Source organism: Canis lupus, chromosome 30 (genome assembly GCF_003254725.2).
Source record: "Canis lupus dingo isolate Sandy chromosome 30, ASM325472v2, whole genome shotgun sequence".
NCBI classification, from domain to species: Eukaryota; Metazoa; Chordata; class Mammalia; order Carnivora; family Canidae; genus Canis; species Canis lupus.
In genome coordinates this window covers 1,484,629-1,503,831 of record NC_064272.1, presented here as the reverse complement: position 1 = coordinate 1,503,831, position 19,203 = coordinate 1,484,629, and the positions used below count along the sequence as shown (strand labels likewise).

Sequence of the window (19,203 nt, the reverse complement as noted above, 5' to 3'; positions counted from 1 at the left end):
CATTTGGCAATCTTCAGAGACTTTTCTAGTTGTCATGACTATGGTGGGGGTAGAGAGTACTACTGACATCTTCTGGGGAGAGGCCAGGGATGCTGCTAGATATCCTACAATACACAGGACAGCCCCTACAAAAAAAGAGTTACACAACCATAAATGTCAGTAATGGTAAGGTTGAGAAGGCCTGCTGTAATATGCCCATTGGGCTTGCCTGGTCAACATCCCTGTGCCTTCAGAAATAATATTGAAGCCCTTGCACCACCCTCAGTGATCACCTTCTGTGGGCAGGAGTAATGAATGATGGCGTTCCCTCTGAACCAGGTGTCTCCACACTCTATGAAGAGCCAGGCCATCACGTTGTTCCCTGACCAATAGCGGCCACCACCTTTGGTGGCACATTAGTAGGTCCCCGTGTGTGACAAACACCCTGAGTGCTGGAGGAAATTGTTAGCTGCAGTTAACAGAGAAAATGAAAGAACATGAGATTATTCAAGCCCAAGTAGGAGGAGAGAGAGAGTGAATGAGGCAGAGGGCAGTGACAGTCACTACCAAGAGGCACCAAATCTCAGAATTTCTGAGCAGTGGAAAGGATGCGCCAGCTAGGTGTTCTCTCTCAGCTAAGGTTAGAATGAGGGTGTTGATTCAAACAACCAACGACTTAGCCATCTGTGGTTTTATAATTCTGAGCAAACCTCTCCATTTGTCTTGGTTTCCAGGTGGAGCCCAATACCAAAGTGTTTCCAGCAGTCTTCCTGCAGCCCACGAGCACCTCCTTGTTTCAGTTTGAACTTGGGAAGCTGAAGGTATTGATCTGCCCCCTTGTCCAATGGTTATGATAAAAGAAGGCAACATTGACCACTAGGGGAAAAACACGAGGCCTCAGAAAACAAGGGACACCCTCCCCATACACTGCCCACTGATCTCCCCCCCACCACCACCCCAGCTCCCAAACTTACCTATGAAATTCATATGACAGAAGGTAGGTTCTCATTTTCCTTTCTCCCACTTCTACTGGGTGCTGAAGGAAGTAATCACTGCTAATAGAACCCACTATGCAAGGTCTTAGGCCAGTAAAGCTTCAAAGGCTCAGGATTCATTTGTCTCCTTAGTTTATACTAACCTTACTGGTCATCATGGGCCAAGTTGCATTACCTAGCAACCGAGCACCTCCTGAGAGCACATGTGTTTCCTTCTCGATGCCTTTCCACCTGCTCCAGAACGCGATGCCCCTGTCGGCGGCCATATTTAAGAGTGAAGAGAAGAACCCAGTTCCACAGTGTCCCCCTCGGCTGGACGTCCAAACCATCCAGCCCGTGCTCTGGAGCCGCATGCCCAGCAGCTTCCTGAAGGTGGAGACAGAGCGGGTGAGCGAGCGCCATGGCTGGGTGGTGCAGTGCCTGGAGCCCCTGCAGATGATGGCGCTCCACATCCCAGAGGAGAACAGGTAGTGGAGGGGGGCCCACAGTGGAGGGGGCAGGCCTGGCAGGAGCAAGGAAAGGGAAAGAGCAGCATCCTCATTGGCCGAAGGCCCTGCTCAGTCCACTGACTTTTCAAAACCTCAGTGTCTCTTTCTTTTCTTCAACTTCCATTATTCACTGAGAAATCACAGGATAGGGACGCCTGATGGCTCAGTGGTTGAGGGTCTGCCTTCGGCTCAGGTCGTGATCCCAGGGTCCTGGCAGGTCCTCAAGGGGAGTCTGCTTCTCCCTCTGCCTGTATCTCTGCCCCTCTGTGTGTGTCTCTCATGAATAAATAAATAAAATCTTAAAAAAGAAAGAAATCGCAGGATATTCTCCCCAATATGCCTGCCCCAGGGCCTTCCCTGTAGCTCCAAGTGCCTGCAGTCAAGATCATTTCCATCCCTTTAATTAAAAACTCCAGTGTGATCCTGAAACATATGTTCTTATTGACAAGAATGGGGAAAATGAAACAGGCCTAGCTTGCTTAGAGGACAAGAATGGGCTCCTGAGCAGCTCCTGTTAAGAGGTACTCTTGGATTGTAGCCTAGGTTCGATCTCAGCACTCTCTTTCTGACCTTGTGGTCTTGGGTAAATTGCTCATGTAACTTACTTCGACTTCCTTCTGATATAAATAAAATAACCACCCAAAGGATTGCATGGAGAAACAAATGACATTGTGTTGGTAGAATCTAGTAGAGTTTCCGTATGTAGTAAGAATTAAATAATTTTATTGTTAACATATTATCACCCCTCGATCTGTTGGAATAAAAACAAAGTAATGGGCTATGACACCTCTCCAGCTCCCCTTTAGGTATTCAACTGGGTCACAGACAGTGGTGGGACAAAGTAGTGGGGGGGTGGGGAGCGGGGCAGGAGCCAGAAAAAATAGGAGTCCAGCCAAGTAAGCCAATTGCAGAGGATCCTCAGATCCATGATGAAAAGCAAGGCAAAACAGAAAACCTAAGCAGGAAGCAGAGTGTGCCCTGGGCCCCCACAGATGAGGGAGGAACACGCAGACTTCTCATAGGCTAGTGAAGTGAGGAAGGAGCAAGTGAATTGATTATGCTACCTGAATTCAGGGTGGAAAGTGTTGTTTGCTCTGGGCAAGAGTGCAGGCGTGTTTGTTTTCAGGGGAGGGAAAGCCTGGATGAAGGTAGATTGGAAATGATGCAGATTGACAAGGGGCTTTGGCTTCCTCTTCTGACCTACATCTCTTACCTCAGAAAGCAGGAGACCTCCTAACACCGACAGATGAGAGGACCAAGTCACTTCTCTGACATACCTCAGTGTTTTCCAGTCCCCTTCCAGTTGGGAGGTTTTCCTTAATAGGGAGGACTTTCATATTTGGGAAACCATGTCTTCAAGTCTTTGACACTTTTGAGATTCTAGCAGGTAGAGCAGGAAGATTATCAGGAACTGCGATATGGACCAGGAATGAGAGAGGAATCACCTGTGAGGGCAAGCTGGGATAGAGACCCTTCCATCTCTCTATCCCATGTGCCCTCACAGAGACGGGTACCATCCCAGGGGATTCAGGGAAAAGCACTGCGCCGAACCCTGCCGTGCTCCCCTTCCCGTGCAGTGGTTGACTGCTTGTGTGCCCACAGGTGTGTGGATGTTCTAGAGCTCTGCGAGCAGGAGGACCTGATGCACTTCCATTACCACACGCTGCGCCTCTACAGTGCCGTGTGCGCCCTGGGAAACAGCCGAGTGGCCTACGCCCTGTGTGGCCACGTGGACCTGTCCCAGCTCTTCTATGCCATAGACAACAAGTACCTCCCTGGCCTCCTCCGCTCCGGTTTCTATGACCTGCTCATCAGCATCCACCTGGCCCATGCTAAGGAGAGGAAGCTAATGATGAAGAATGAGTACATCATTCCCATCACTAGCACCACTAGGAAAATCCGCCTGTACCCAGATGAGTCCAAGAGGCACGGGCTACCCGGAGTGGGCCTCAGAACATGCCTCAGGCCAGGATTCAGGTTCTCCACCCCTTGCTTTGTTGTGACTGGCGAGGAGCACCAGAAGCAGAGCCCTGAGATCCCCTTGGAGATTCTCAAGACAAAGGCACTGAGCATGCTGACGGAGGCAGTGCAGCACAGCGGGGCTCATATCCGGGACCCCGTCGGCGGGTCTGTAGAGTTCCAATTTGTGCCTGTGCTGAAACTCATCGGGACCCTGCTGGTCATGGGGGTGTTTGATGATGATGACGTCCGGCAGATCCTCCTCCTGATTGATTCCTCTGTGTTTGGGGAGCATGGTGCAGAGACAGAGGATGGCACAGAGAAGGAAGAGGTGACCCAGGTGGAGGAGAAGGCAGTGGAGGCTGGGGAAAAGGCCAGCAAGGAGGCTCCGGTCAAGGGCTTGTTGCAGACCCGACTGCCAGAGTCCGTCAAGCTTCAGGTAACTCAGGGCAGCAAAGTTCCTGCCCTTGAGAAGACTTGGGGAGGGTTACAGTGCAGCCTGCAGGTAAGACTAGGATTCAGCACACAATCTAAATCTGGACTAGAGCAGAGACTCGGAGAGACAGTGTTTGCTGGTCGTGCGAATTTCTGACATGCATTGTACTCCCCAGGTCAAACAAAAAATACCCTTACTAATAAGGCATGTGCTTTATTTTATTTTTTTTTAAGATTTATGTATTTGAGAGAGAGTAAGCTAGCATTGGGGGGGAAGGGTAAAGGGAAAGGGAGTAAGAAACCCAAGTAGACTCCATGTTGAGTGTGGAGCCTGACTCAGGGTCAGTCCCAGGACTCTGAGATCACAACCTGAACCAAAACCAAGAGTCAGACGCTCAACTGACTGTGCCACCCATGTGTCCCAAGGCATGTACTTTAGAAATGTTTGTATGGAACTAGTGATGGATTGGCCCTGATCTTATGTCTTTCCCTTTGGGACTGAATGGCTCCTTTGTGAGACTCCATCTGGAGAGGAGGGAGGAGCCGTTGGCTCTGGAACAGACCAGAGGAACTGGCTCATAGGGTGGCCACACTCCTCACCTGCTCTCATTCGTTGCCAGGTTCTGATTACCAAGCCTTTGTAGACCTGTTGCACTGGCATTCAAATCAATGGCCCTCTGAGCTGAGGAGAAGACTCATGCTAACTTAGAGCTGCCCCCTTGCCATCACCTAGGAGACCTCAGCATTTCCTAAGCGTGGTCTTATCAGATGTAAGCTAGCATCAGTGATGCATAGAAGATGATAACTTTTGTCTTCTGGGCACTGAGAAAAGAGAAATGAAAGTGAACAGAGCAGAACTGTCTGTTCCACAGAGTCAGCCTGGCTCAGGCATCCCTCAGCCACTTACTAGCTGTATAAGCTTGCCAAGTCAATAACTTACCAAGGCCTTAGCTTTACAGTTTATAAAATCTGGATGATAGTATAATACAACATAGTACTCAAATTTATCATCACAAAATGGAATATGAAATGTATTTTATCATAAAATAAAATGTATTATAATAAAATAATCTTCAAATGAAGCTCTCCTAGCCAATGTGATGGGATTGGTAGGCAGCCAGTTAATCAAAATGTTGCATGTAGAGGAGAAACAACACATTTTACATATATACCTTCAACAGTTTTATTAACATGTGCTCTTCTGATGTGGACCCAAGACCTCTTGTTTAATGTGAGTCCCTGACCAGCATGTAGATGCCTCTCTTTTGTGTAAATGATACTTGTCATGCACAGTTTGATGTGCATGATGGCCAGTTTGGGGACCCAAGTTTGGACTGTGGATTTAGAGGTTATTGGAAAGCAACCTGAGCATAGAATACTTCTATATTTTAATGATTTCCTCCCAAAATTTTGTAGTTGTCTTACACCCAACTTTTAGTATTTTTTGTAAAAATGATGCCTTGGGGTGCCTGGGTGACACTAGGTAATCAGTTAAGCATCACACTTTTGGTTTCAGCTCAGGTCATGACCTCAGGGTCGTGAGATTGAGCCCCACATTGGGTACCATATTCAGCATGGAGTCTGCTTGAGATTCTCTCTCCCTCTGCCTCTGCTCCTCCCCCCATACACTCTCTGTCTCTTTATCTAAAATAAATAAATAAATATTTTTTTAAAAATTTGCCTTTTACAGATGTTTCCTAGTCATTCAGCTTGGTTTTCCTATTTCATGGCACACGTTACTTGTAATTAAATGTTATAACTAGAATCACAAGCATGATGGGCATATGCTCTGGGTCCTGGTTCACCTGGCAGAGTGGAGATGGGTTAATAGAACTTCTGCTTTAATAAAAATATCAGGAACACAGAGGATTAAAGAAGAAAGTATGGCAAGTGCCTGGTACAGAGTCTGGCAAATAGTCCACACTAAGTTATGGCTGTTGTCTTTCCTTATCAGTAGAAGTTCGAATAGTGTTAAGATTAGTAATAGTAGATAGTCTAAAAGAACGAATGACAGAAAGTGCCAACAAAGAAAAAGAAAGAAAGATGGAGAGGGGAACAGAAGTCTTTAGTTCCCTTCATCCAGAGCCAGAAGATGTCTGGAAGGACCCAGAGCTCACCTGTGCAATTCAGTTGTGGTTTCTACCTGGAGGGTAGAGCCATTGAAGAACTCTCTTAGAAATTCTGCTCTCCCTCTCTACAGGCAGGTTTAGTCTGTCTTTGGGGAGCTCATTTTCCTGTTGTCCTCCTGACCTGCAGATAAAGAGTTGGTGTCTGGATTCAGGCAGACTTGGATTCAAGTAATGGCTCTATGGTTACTGTGGACACTGGGCAAGTCGCTTAGAATGCCTGAATCTCAGTGCTACCCTCTGTAAAATGGGGATGCTAGCTGCTTCACCAGTGTGTACAAAGTATTGTCAAATTAACATAAACACACGCTTCTGTCGCAGATGTGCGAGCTCCTCAGCTACCTCTGCGACTGTGAGCTACAGCATCGAGTGGAAGCCATTGTGGCGTTCGGCGACATTTACGTCTCCAAACTCCAGGCAAATCAGAAGTTCCGCTACAATGAGCTCATGCAGGCCTTGAACATGTCTGCAGCCCTGACTGCCCGGAAGACCAGGGAGTTCCGCTCACCTCCACAGGAGCAGGTAAGAAGCTCTTCTTGAGCCTCCTTACCATTCCTCTGGAAGAACCTGAACCTCACAGAGTAGGGCACATGCAACCTCCATATGCCTGCAGGGGCTGTGAGAGCTGTGGGTGATTAAATGACCCAGCACAAGGCCAGGAGACAGGCCTAATCTTATGCTAGTGGCAACAGGAGCATCTACTAGTTATCTTAGATGGGGATAAAAATCCATCCAAAAGTTCACATGGGCATTGCTTCCTCCCCTCCCTTCCTCACTTTTACCTGTTCCCTAAAACTGAGCCAGAGACCAACTCACTGTCAGGATCCAGCGTTCACACCAACGAGGAGCTACCATTAGAAGAATGTCTGTCCAGTCTTTGCAGAGCTCACTACTTTCTAACAGAGATCCACAGAGCACGGTCAACATTTCCCAATTTCTGAGAATAGATGAACAGTCTCTCTCATCTGAGTGTTCTACACTCCTTGCCCCAGGATCAAGACCCTCATAAAGCTGCCCAGCCCCCAGAAGCTAGGAGAACAGGCCTGGGCAAGTGAAGTCCCTTCTGTGAGGTCTTGTCATTCCTTGCAGAACCCCACCCTGCAGTCAGCCTTGCCTAGATGGGAAGGCCACTTGGAGAAGACTGAGAATCCTGGTGAGTGACTTGCAGATGAGAGCAGGAGTAGTTTGTGTTTGCCCTACTGCTCAGCTGTTCACGTATATTCTGTGGGCTGTGTGGCACCAGCTCCCTAAATATTCAAAACAGAAGAGCTTTCAGTGAAGAAATACGTTTTCAGCATCTGAAACCAGATCTTTGGATCTTATCTATATTTAATAAGCAGCCTATCCAAAAATTGTTATCAGTATAATTACCACCATTTGATATTAATGATACAACTTGGTCCAATTACTTTCCTAAGCTGTTTTGTAGAACATAGATATTTATATTGGCGTAAAAATGAACTGCATATTTTGGCTTTTAAAAAATTCACTTGAATGATCCTGGCCTTGAAAAGAGTAGGCAAAGCTTATCATCTCTTTGCTGGAGGCAAAATGCGAAAACCCTTTCAAGTCAAGGGAGGAGGTAATTCGCACCAAGATGAGGGAAGTGCAGTGAGCCTGAATTTCTCTGCAAGGTTTACAAATGTCAGGCTGCTTTTAGACTGGCAACAGGTGTGAACATTTCCCATTTCGTTGGGCAAATGCTGACTCATTTTTGTGAATAACAGGATAGGAGACTGATGTGGTGCCTGGCTCCTGCTCTGGCTCCCCCATCACTTGCTATGTGGTCTTGGGCAACTGCCTTTCTGCGTCTCAGTGTTTCCAGCTGCAGCATGAGGATGTCTTCATCTCCTTGTCTCCCTTCTTGTGAGGATCCCATGAGATAATGCATTTAGGTTGCTCAGCAGGATACCTGACATATAGTAAACATTCTGTATGTGCTATGATCAGCTTCAGCGTTAGAGGTATTTGCATTTGCCTCTTGCCATGTTCTTTGACCTTTTGCCAGCAACTCACTTCTTCCAGTGGGTAGTTTATGTATGTCTCCCAAAGTATCTGCTTAACCCCCCAGCTAGGACTGCATTGTCCATCTAACACTGTCCTCACAGACACAGTTTATAATCCTGGCTCCTGGAAGGGCCACACTGGCTCCCACCTCTCTTTTTCCCCACTACCTCTTTGCCTTCTCTTCTGCTGTCCCCAGGGCCTTCCATCACTTCCTCCTTTAGTCTTCCCAGTAACCTAGTGGGCAATCATTTCAGACTTGTGTCAGACGTCTGTAATTTGAAAGATTCTTCACTCACTGTGTAAAACCAGGGATTCTTGAGCAGACCTCAGAATTACCAGAAAGGCTTAATAAAACAGATTTCTGACTCCCCTGCTCTGGGGCTTCTAATTCAGTAGCTCTAGTGAGAGGCCCAAGAATTTACATTTTTAGCAAGTTTCTAGGTGATATTGATGCTGCTGGTCTAGGAATGAAATGAAAGAAGGTACACTCATTGCTATCAAATTCAGCTGTCCCACCCACCACCCCTCTCAGTATTCATTTCTAGAAGAAACCTACCAGTCGAGCTTTCTAAATAATTCAGAATTGAATGTCAACAAAGGAGAATTTAGATCAACTTCAGGAGATCCAGTGCAAAATCACTTGGAAGATTGGATTGGTAAGAATTAGAATTTCAAAATAGTAATATGATTCTCTCATCCTTCTGTAATCTTTGAGGAAAAAAATAAAGGTTTTCAGCCTATATCTATGTAGCATAGAGAGATGAAAAAGACATATCTTGGGAGATGTTACCAAGTACAAAAGTAGGCAAAATTAAGATCAGTCCAGTGGTTGTTGGCAAATCAGCCAGGCATAGTCAGTAAACCTTTGACTTTAAAAAGGTCCTCATTAATGGGTATGCCCTGTGCAGCAGAAAATTCAGCTCACTCCCCGTTTGGTTTTCTGCCCTACAGGCTGGTGGGTCACTGCTTCCTAAGTGTTCCAAGGAAAAAGATCTTTCAGCAGAGAAATTAATTTTCTGACCCTGAAGTTAGATCCTCAGATCTCGTTTTAATTTAATAAACAACCTATCAATATATGTTGATATAGTTACCATATTTTAACAACCACAAAAAGTACTTCTCTAAACTGTTTTATGAATATTATTTTATTAACAACCATACTTCTCCCTACTGCCAAAAAACTGTTTGTGGTAGAAGCTTTAAAGAAGGAATAAAGGATCCTTTATTCCTTATTAGGAAAGGATCTTCCTAATAACATTAAATATTGTTTTTTGTGGCAAAGAAAAGAGATTGTAAAGTTTTTAACCTAGAAGTCCTAAACAAAAGGAGGAAACGCCTTTGCCTAGTGTTTGGGTTACCCTACGTGAGGCAGCAAAATGGACAACATCACATCTAGCTATCGTGTCAATCTCTCTAGATAGTCACTGACGTGGGGTTGTGGGTCTTTGGGAAGAATTGAGACATCCCTGAATCTGAGCAGGAAGTGAATGACTTCATTTGTACCAACTTGTCATTGATCTCTGATAGCATTTCTTTAATTATTGATTTAGGCAGCAAAGCAAATACCTGACTTTTCCAGCAACAGAAATTGCCTGTTTTTTTTTTTTTTTTTTTTTAATATCGGTTGAAAAACCAATATAGTGGTTGTCCTACATTGAAATATCAATTTGCATTCATCACTACTTCCAGATGACAGTGGATATGAGACCTGCTAATAGATCTTTTTCTCTAATGAGTTAATAAGCAAGTACATTTGTTACTGTGTCACGGGTTTCTTTTTTATGGTCTTGATAACTAGATTTCAGTATAATTGTTTCTCTAAGTAATATGCTGTATTTTATGATACATATTCAAAATACAAATCTGAGAAGTAATTAAGGTGTTTCAATAGACTGTCAGAGTCATCCAAGGCATCAAACAGTTAGGAATCCCTAAGATGGTTTAACTACATGTTAAAACCTATATGTCAATTTAAAAAATCCTGTAAATAAAGTTAAAAGTTCACTAAAATCCAGGAAATATATTTGGAGTATATGCTACCAAGAGTGAATAGTCTAAGGATGTGCAAAATACCTGTGAATTTTTAAGAAGAAAATTACTCAACAGAAAAATGGAGGAAGAACATGAATAGGAAATTTATAAAATAAGATTGCCTGGGTGGCTCTGTTGGTTAAGTGTCAAGTGTCTCACTCTTGATCTCAGCACAGGTCATGATTTCACAGTTGTGACTTCAAGCTCCATGTTGGGCTCCATATTGGGCGTGGAGCCTTCCTAAAATAAAAAATAAATAAAAAAATAAAGAAAGAAAGATAAGAAAGAAAAATGGCCCTTAAGTGTGGAAAAACAAAATTCAACCTCACCAATTAAATGCAAATTAAAGCAACAGGGATATGACATTTTTCATCCATTAAATTGGAAAATATTTGAAAATGTGTTAACTTTCATTACTGTAATGAAAGTTGTATAAAGTTGGTAATGCAGATTGTTGTAAGCTTTCTGGAGCTTACAGTGATTTGGCAAGTCATTTCAAAAGCCATTAAAATGTGCAAACCTTTTGATCTAGTCATTTCTGTTCTAGGAGTTTATCCTTAAAAAATGATAAGAGATGTGAAAAAAAATTATGCAAAAGGAAATTCAGACAAACTTTATAAGGACAAAAAATGGAAACAATTGGAATATATCTTAACAGATCATTAATTTTACATCCGCTTTTTCATTAGTTGCTATTGATCCGTATGATAAAATGGACTGTACCTATTAAAAACCAGTAAAATAAGAAAATGCTCAAGATAAATTGTTAAGTGGAAAAACAGAAATGTTTAGAGTATGCTCTCCATCTGCATACATAAAGACAGGGAGATATTATATTAGATAAATATAGTTATCTTTGTGTGGTGGGATCAAAGTAAATTTTCTTTGGGTATTTCCAAATTTTGTACAATTAATAAATTACCATTATAATCAGAAAAAGGAGGAAAGCTGCTTTTAAATGTTGGCCATCTTTTTTTTTTTTTTTTTAAGATTTTATTTACTCTTGAGAGACAAGAGAGAGGCCGAGACACAGGCAGAAGGAGAAGCCTGATGCAGGGCTCAATCCCAAGACCCCGGGATCACGGCCCAAGCCAAAGGCAGACACTCAACCACTGAGCCACCCAGGCGTCCCAAATGTTGGCCTTTATAAAAGAATTTGAGTTGAATAAAATTTGCAAAGAATGTTAAGTGTCTAAGCAGGATCTGAGTTTTTTTTTTTAAGACTTTATTTATTTGAGAGAGAGACATAGACTGCATGAGCCAGAGGAAGGGGTAGAGGGGAGGGGCAGAGGGAGAGGGACAAGCAGGCTCCCCACTGAGCAGGGAGCCCAACTAGGGTTTCGATCCCAGACCCCTGATCTGAAGGCAGACACAACCAACTGAGCCATCCAGGCATGCCGGATCGGAGTTCTTTTCACCAACACTGAGAACCAACTACCTATTCTTCTTTGTCCCTCAAAGATCAACATGCTTCTTAACTTTCAACTGGGAGAGAATTGCCCCTGCCCAGAGGAGATCCGGGAGGAGCTATATGACTTCCATGAGGACCTTCTCATTCACTGTGGTGAGCTTCTGTGATGAGAGCTTTATCAAAGACAAGTCTGTTCCTGATTCCCTCATTAGCAGCTAGTGGGGGTTGGGAAGAAAGTTTTCTATTTAAAAGTGCAGTTGACCTTTGAACAACATGGGTTTGAGCTACAGGGGTCCACTTAGGATGTGGAATTCTGTTTCCATAGATAGAGTATAGCACCATACATTTTTTTTTCTCCTCCTTATGATTTCCTTAATAACATTTTCTTTTCTCCAGCTTGCTTGATTATAAGAATACTGTACATATAAAATACATATAATTTTTTAAAAGATTTTACTTATTTGAGAGCTAGAGAGAGGGAGAGAGAGAAACCATGAGCAGGGGTGGGGAGGGGCAGAAGGAAAGGGAGCAGCAGACGCCCCACTGAGCAGAGAGCCCAATGAATACATATGACATTTAAAAATATGTGTTAGTTGACTATTAATTGTCACCAGTAAGGCTTCCCATCAAGAGCATGATATTTATAGTTAAGTTTTGGAGGGTCAGGGTTATATGTGAATTTTCCACTGTGCAAGTGGGTAGCACCCCAACCTTTGCATCGTTCAAGGGTTAACTGTACAATACTAATTGCTCAAGAAATGATTTCTGCCCAAACTACTTGGATCAGAGAAGCTGTAGGAAATAATTCTAGTGTAATCATATAATGGAAACTTTCTCCGAAAAAAAGATAAAAATAAATAAAAATAAAAAAAGAAACTTCCTCCAAGAAGAAATTTTGTGAGATAGAAGAAAGTGAACGAGTTTTCTATAGAAGGAAAATAACAAATGCTTCTGTAAACCTCACCCACTTTGCTTAGACAGGTGGACTCTGCTCCCAGCTGAACCAAGATTCTGATCCCCTTTGCTTCATAGATTGTACAGTGATATAAATCTAGTAACTTATGCCCTGAAGAATTCTAAGCCAGCAGTCCTTACTCTGATGCATAGCTGCTGATTTTAAATGGTTCTCAGCATTTGTGTTGCTTGTGCAAGGATGGATTGACTAATATATAAATAATAGATGGTCTTTTCACTTGAAATGATTCAATATTAAGTCTTTCTTCCTAGGTACTCTAGAGCCCTTTTGAGACATGGGTTAGAAAAAGTTAAGTGTGGAGTTTGAAATTACTCCATGTCCTTGCATACCAGAAATCATCTTTAAAAAAAAAAACAAAACTAGTAGATATATAATTATGGGGAGCTGCCTGTAGTATCTTTAGAAGGTTCCAGAAGGGTGGGAAGCATAGACTTTATGTTCTTTCAATCATATGGTGGTGTCATGTACTGTTTGAGGTTTTTGCTCTGTTCTGTGACTTGCTAGGAGTTCCACTGGAGGAGGAGGAAGAAGAGGAGGAGGACACCTCCTGGACTGGGAAACTCCGTGCCTTGGTGTATAAAATCAAAGGCCCTCCCAAGCCTGAGAAGAAACAGCCGATAGAAGAGGAGGAGAGATACCCTAGTAAGTGGCCATGCCTTTCAATCACAGTGCTCTTCTATGACCTGATGAAGGGAACTGGCTCTTTGACAGATACTTGGAAATGGACTCTCTAAGCTTCCAAGGAGGCATCTGGGTGTTCTTTCAGAATTGATGGTAGTGGTTGTGTATTTGGGGCTATGCTTCTCTGATTTAAGGAACCTACTTTCAGAGTCTTCTGAAACCTGAGGGATCTATTACCTTGGGTCTGCTCTTGTCCGTCTTGCTAAAAATGCCTATAAACATATTTCTGTTCTTTAAGATTTCCATTGTCTTCTTCCTTTAGCCATTGTCATTTCTGTCACCTCTGCTTGTGGTTCCTTAGCGTTTCAAATTGCCTCAGTGAGAAAATAAAATGATGACACAGGGGAGTAAAGGAAATAGGACATGGGTTTTGAAGGGTCATTTTTGGGATTGGCTATGATTTTCATAACAACATCCTAGAGGACTTAGACCTTCAATTTTTCAACAACACCAAACCTTGTCCAAATTCATTTCTCTAAGCCTTATAATAGACATGACTCCTCTCATTGTTAAAAAATATCATAATTTGTTCTGTAGGGCAGTTTACTGCCTACAAACTATTAACATTTCAAGACAAGTGTGTGGGTATTATATATAATCAGTAGGCTCTTTAGTACCAAATTTTGCAAATATTTCATTTGTCTAAAGAAGGAACTTCCGAGGTTTAACACAGATGCCTTTTATCTTGTTTCCTATTCCTATCCATTTTAGAACATGCTTTCAAATCATAGAATAGAGCAATAGACTGTCAAGCTATGATTGGTTTGTCTGAAAACACTACTTTGGGGTTCATACATCTTACTGCCCTTTATATTGACCTTCCTTCCATCTTTGTCAGAATATCTCTGAAGGGAAAGAATCCTCACGATTTCTCAGCACAAGTTATGAGGTCTCTGGAAAAGGGTGGTGTGGGTACGTGGCAGCAGTTGCACTGGCAACTCTTGATCAGGCTATCCATCACCACAGAAAGGGTAGGTCTTTGATGAGAACATGCCAGCAGGATTCTGAGGGCAAAAAAGTGAGTTTAGATTCCCTTTGTGGTCATTGCCAAAGCAGAACTAAAAATAGCCTGAGCTGACCCGTATTACCTGCTGAGAGTCTATTTTGAAAGTGGATGCTTCTTCCTAACATAATATGTTATGTTACGGTCCCACAAGGTGACCCTTTCATGGTAGGTAAATGGAGTCAGGTGAAATCACTTGGCTGTGTGAAGTCTCTGTAACTCTAAGAATGGCATCCAGGCTCCAAAGATTGCAGTCTTCAGCACTACCACTTCAGGCCTCAGGAAGAAAGACCATGTTCTGTTCTGATAGAATGTACAAACAAGGCCGCTTAAGTATGAGACTCTGTGTCTCCACCTCATGCCGCTTCTCTCCCAGAAGGAGAATTATGAGACGTTCAAGCTTTGTGTTATTAGTGTCCTATCTGGATTTCCAGAAACAGAAATGAAGGTGGTAAAGTATGTCTGGTTGTCAGCAAATGGATTCAGACACATAAAGCCCCTCACTCAGGGCTGACAAATGAAGAGAAACTCTTGGGAATGGTTTCACTCCATACTCCCCAAATTGCTTTTAACCAATGGGATGGAAGCCATGTTTCTGAATACTTAGCCAGTTGCAATATAAGGCTAAAATATTTTAAAATATTAGTAGCTTTGTCCATGTGATTACTTATCTAATTTTTCTTCCCTTATGTGAGGTAAAATATTAAAAGTGCAGATAATAACATGGGATATTGAATTGACAGCTCCCCAAATACTTCACATGCATCAGTTTGCTACTGGTGGGTTTTTTTCACTCCTCTACTATATAGTTGATGAAAATAGGACTCTGAAGAATTAAGGGATACTTGCTCATTTATTCTTTCTACCACTGCCTGGTTCCAGAAGAATTTCTGGGTGACTGAATGTCACTAGCCCAAGGTAACCAGGATGATTAAGGCTGTGGCTTGTTGCACATTTTCTGACTCTGGTTCCATGTTCTTTCCATTGTCCAGGAAAGCCCCTGACCTAGCTATTACACACAGAATGGCTTTTTAAAAGCATCATCTTTTTAATCAGTCTTAGTCCACCTGTGAGGTAGCTCACAACTGTGACTCACTGTTACATGTAGGAAATCTAAATGCAACAGAAGTCAAAGTTCTAACCTGCCAGAGTCGACCAAGCCAGAGATCTGCACTCAGAGTTTTCAGGGTAGGTGGGACAGTTGGTGTTGACCAGATGATCTGCAGGAAAATGTCAGCTTTTCTAGGTAAAAGGAATCCACCAGTGTCCCAAACCTCACGAGAATCCTGTTAGCTGGCCCAGGGTTACTGGGATCTGCCTAAACTAACGCTAAGCCATACTGTCAAAAACTGTTACAATCCTATCAAAACATCGTATGGTAATGAAGAGGTAAAGAAGATCCAGCAGTAGCAGCCCGCCATACTACGTCACGTTTCTTTGGCATATCCCGATCCAGAAAATTCCTAAGAAAGCCTATTGCCTGTTAGTTCTAAGCCAAGGCTTCTCATACACTGCAGTTTAAGCACGGTTTCTAAAAAAAATAATAATTTTTAAAAAAAGCACGGTTTCTGTGAACGTAAATCTGTGGCCACTAAGTTATTCCCCCAGAAGAGACGAACCAGCTATTTCCGCTAAATTCTGAAATTAACCAAATGAAGATCACCTGTCACTTCACAGATCAAAGTTGGTGCGTTCCTGACCCCTGTCACTCAGCGAACACTCTCCCCACGGAGGTTTTTCCATCATCCTCTCCCTGCAAAGAAAGCTGCCACTTGTGTCTGCTCTTGTCCCATCACCAAAAATCTCTCCCACCTAAATGCTGCAGCTTGTTGAGTGCTAAGGAGGGGAAAGGCCTACTGGTCACCAGAGAAATAAGTCTAGAGCCCAACACAAATACTTACACGCAAAATGAGGCAACTTGGTGGTAGGTCCACCTCTGGCACTCAGGCAATATTTGTAAGCCTCTTCAGATTCTCTCCAAACAGCCTCTCCCCATGATGCACATGCACAGACACCTCCTCCACGAAGCCTTCCTTTCAACCTCTTCCTCTGTCTTTCTACCCCTGCCATTTCATGGCATTTCTAAAGGGCACGTATGACCTTACATGGAGTATCTGTGTCCCTGTTTTCTTTGCTAGGTCTTTGTGCTTGGACCATATCTTCCCTGCTTCCATATCTAACTCATTGCCACAAATCTTTCCGACCTCCAGTGTAGGTTAGTCTCGAGAGGCTCATAAAGCTGAAGAAAATGAGGATCTTCTAAACAATGGAGGAAACAGGTGTGAACAGGTAACTAATATAATCATGAGTTTGGATATGCTGTAATAAAGGTACAGGTAAAATACAGTAGGCAGCCAGATGAGGAGTTGGGCAGGTGTCCATAAAGAAAGTAGATAAGCAGGTAAAATAAGAAGAGAAAGACATTTTTGATGAGAAGAGCTGCTTTGACAAAGCACCCCCAATCAGAAAAGTTTGGGTCATATGCCAGGAGTGGCAACCAGATGACATGGGTTGGGGAAGAATCGAGGGGTAGGGTCGTGGTAGGATAGAGTGGCTTGGAAATCCAGTCATTAAATATATTCAGTCTTAGAGGGACATGCCAGTTGCCACCATGTATTTTATACTACTTGGCCTTACAGTTGCAGGGTGGGAGGGGTTAACATTTACCTGGTACCCTGTGGGTCCTGAGCACTTCTGTATTACCTCAGGTAATCCTCGCAATATGCAGTACATAAAGTACTTGATTTTATTCCTCTTTTATAGTTGAAGAAACTGAAGTAAAGACAGATTAACTTTATAGGGTCACATAGTAGTGGCATAAGCAGTCAGACCTTTGTCCTCCTGAGTCTAGTCACCATCCCTATTAGTTATATAGTATCTTGGCTCACCCGCCTGCCAGCCAGTGGCTGTGAAAGGTTCTTGAGGACTGAATCATTCATTCACTCAATACTAGTGAGGTAGTTATGAGCATAGGGCTCTAGACTTAGGCCACTTGGTCTTAAATTCTTTCTCTGCCACCTATTATCTGTGAGATTGAGCATGTGACAACTTCTCTGTACCGCAGTTTTCTCATCTGTAAAACAGGCATAGCGCTAATACCTCACTTGGTTGACATGAGGATTAAATTAGTTAAAAATTTGAAGTGCTTCTAAGTGTGCCTGGCACAGAGTATGCAGTTTTTTTGGCTTTTAGAATGTTTGCTAATCACCTGATGTATCTCAGGCACTGTATAAGGCACCAGTCAGATCTGCCTTAGCCAGACAGCAATCCAGAGGATTGCCATGCAAGAGTGGGGATGTGGAGGCCCACTGGGATGTCGCTGCAACACTCCAGATGAGCACTTCCAAGGCCTCAAATAAGTCTGGGGTAGAGGCAGGATCGTGGCCCCAAGGGTGTGCACGTCCTAATCCCAGGAAACTATGAATAGGTTAAGTGGCAAAGGAAAATTCAAGGTGCAGGTGCGATTAAGGTTGTTCATGAGCTGGCCTTCGAATAGGGAGGTGTGGATTACTGGCCTAGAGGTGAACTGCGCACCACGCACTGTGCCAGGTGCTTAAGGTCACTTCCTCTGATTCTGTCCTCCCTGCCGGCGACTAGGCCCAGCGCCAGCCAGGTTCCCACTTTGCCGCCAGCAGCCGAGAAAGCAGCAAAATGGTTTGGATGCGGTTCCGTAGGAAGCTGGGAGGAGGCCCAGCCCAGGGTCGTGTTCCGCAGGCGGGGCCAGGTTCCCTCAGGGCGCCCAGAGGCCAGGGCCTGGGGTGGGGGCCGGTGGGAGGGGCAGACACCGCCCGCATGCAGGCCTGGTTCGCTTGTGTCCGGTGTGTTCTCGTAGGGCGGGCGCACATGGGGCACACGTAGGGGCCGAAACGAAGTCCCTTCCCAGCTGGATGAAGCCCGGCCCACGTGTGCCCCCTCGGCCCTCCGTGCCTCGGGGCGCGGGCGGGGCGCGGGCGGGGCGCGGGCGGGGCGCGGGCGGGGCGCGGGCGGGGCGCGGGCGGGGCGCGGGCGGGGCGCGGGGGCTCGGCGGGGACGCCGCCTCGGGGGACGTCAGGGCGGAGAAGCGCGTTGGCCCCGGCCCCGGCCCCGGCCCCGCCTTCCCGGAGACCTGCTGCGGCTGGCGCGGAGGCGGCTGGCGGCGGCGCCCTGCGGGCTCCCGGGCTCCGGCGGCTGCGGAGCGCCTGCCCCGACGAGGCACCGGCCCGGGCGGCAGCGGGCTGGGCCGGGCCCTCCTTACCCCGCGGCGCCGTGTGCGCGGGGCGGACGCGGGCAGCTCCTGGCGCACAGCGGCCGCCGCAGTCGCGGTGGGCAGGAGGAGGGCCTGGAGGGGCACCAGGGTACGCGTCCAAAGCCAACTGTGGAGCTGGGACAGTAGGCGCGGGGCGCGGCGGTGGTCCCGGGAGCGCAGGACGGGCCTGTACCACGGCCCCCCCCGCCCCCCATGGGGCCCTAGGACAGCGGTAAACAGCAGCCTCAAGAGCAGTGCTCCAGAGAGCCTGGTGATCTGGGCCTTCAGGACCCCAGTGACATCCTCGTTCCTCTAAAAGGAAGAACAAGTGGTGCCTCCTGCACCCTGCGGCCAGGCACCAGGAAAGCAAAAAGAAATTAGCCTGAGGAACTTTCCAAATCTCCTGAGTCAGTGGGTTTACCTTCCTCCCTGACCTCCACTGATCAAGAGCAGGCATCATGGCCACTTGGTGGAGCCCACCATACTGTTGGCCCAGAGGATGCTCAAAGACCCGGTGCAGAGAGTGGAAGACCTTCCTGTTAACTCTCACCACCAAATCAAGAAGCAGCTATTGTGCCATCTGACCCCAACAGGGGAAGGGTCCCTTATCTGTCAGCAATCAGGACAGTCATCAAAAAAGCCATCAAGTCACCCCTGCCCATCTCTCCCACGTGAATGTTGAGTGGCGCGGGGTGATATCTTGACAGTGGTCCCTCACTGTGGTCAGCGACCACTAGATTTTAAGATTTTGTTTCAAAAATCTGATTTTTCAAGATTTTCTTTGATCTCCAGTTTTACTATTAGTAAAAGCAACCTGGGTAGTAGCAATCTGGGTGGATAGGGCTAGTGGGCATTACAAGGTGGGGGGGGGGATTCATGGAGCTCAC

The 19,203-nt window shown here is 45.2% G+C and overlaps 1 protein-coding gene across 2 annotated transcripts in view; it reads left to right on the top strand.

The window, feature by feature from the left end:
• The window catches only part of RYR3 (ryanodine receptor 3), a 510,816-nt gene that overhangs the window by 338,073 nt on the left and 153,540 nt on the right, over positions 1 to 19,203 (top strand). For both annotated transcript variants that reach the window (XM_049104111.1, XM_025473335.3), the window contains exons 33-38: positions 714 to 800; positions 1,215 to 1,441; positions 3,065 to 3,860; positions 6,304 to 6,504; positions 11,482 to 11,584; positions 12,912 to 13,049. In XM_049104111.1, the coding sequence (XP_048960068.1) occupies positions 714 to 800; positions 1,215 to 1,441; positions 3,065 to 3,860; positions 6,304 to 6,504; positions 11,482 to 11,584; positions 12,912 to 13,049 (1,552 nt within the window). The remainder of the gene's footprint in view (positions 1 to 713; positions 801 to 1,214; positions 1,442 to 3,064; positions 3,861 to 6,303; positions 6,505 to 11,481; positions 11,585 to 12,911; positions 13,050 to 19,203) is intronic.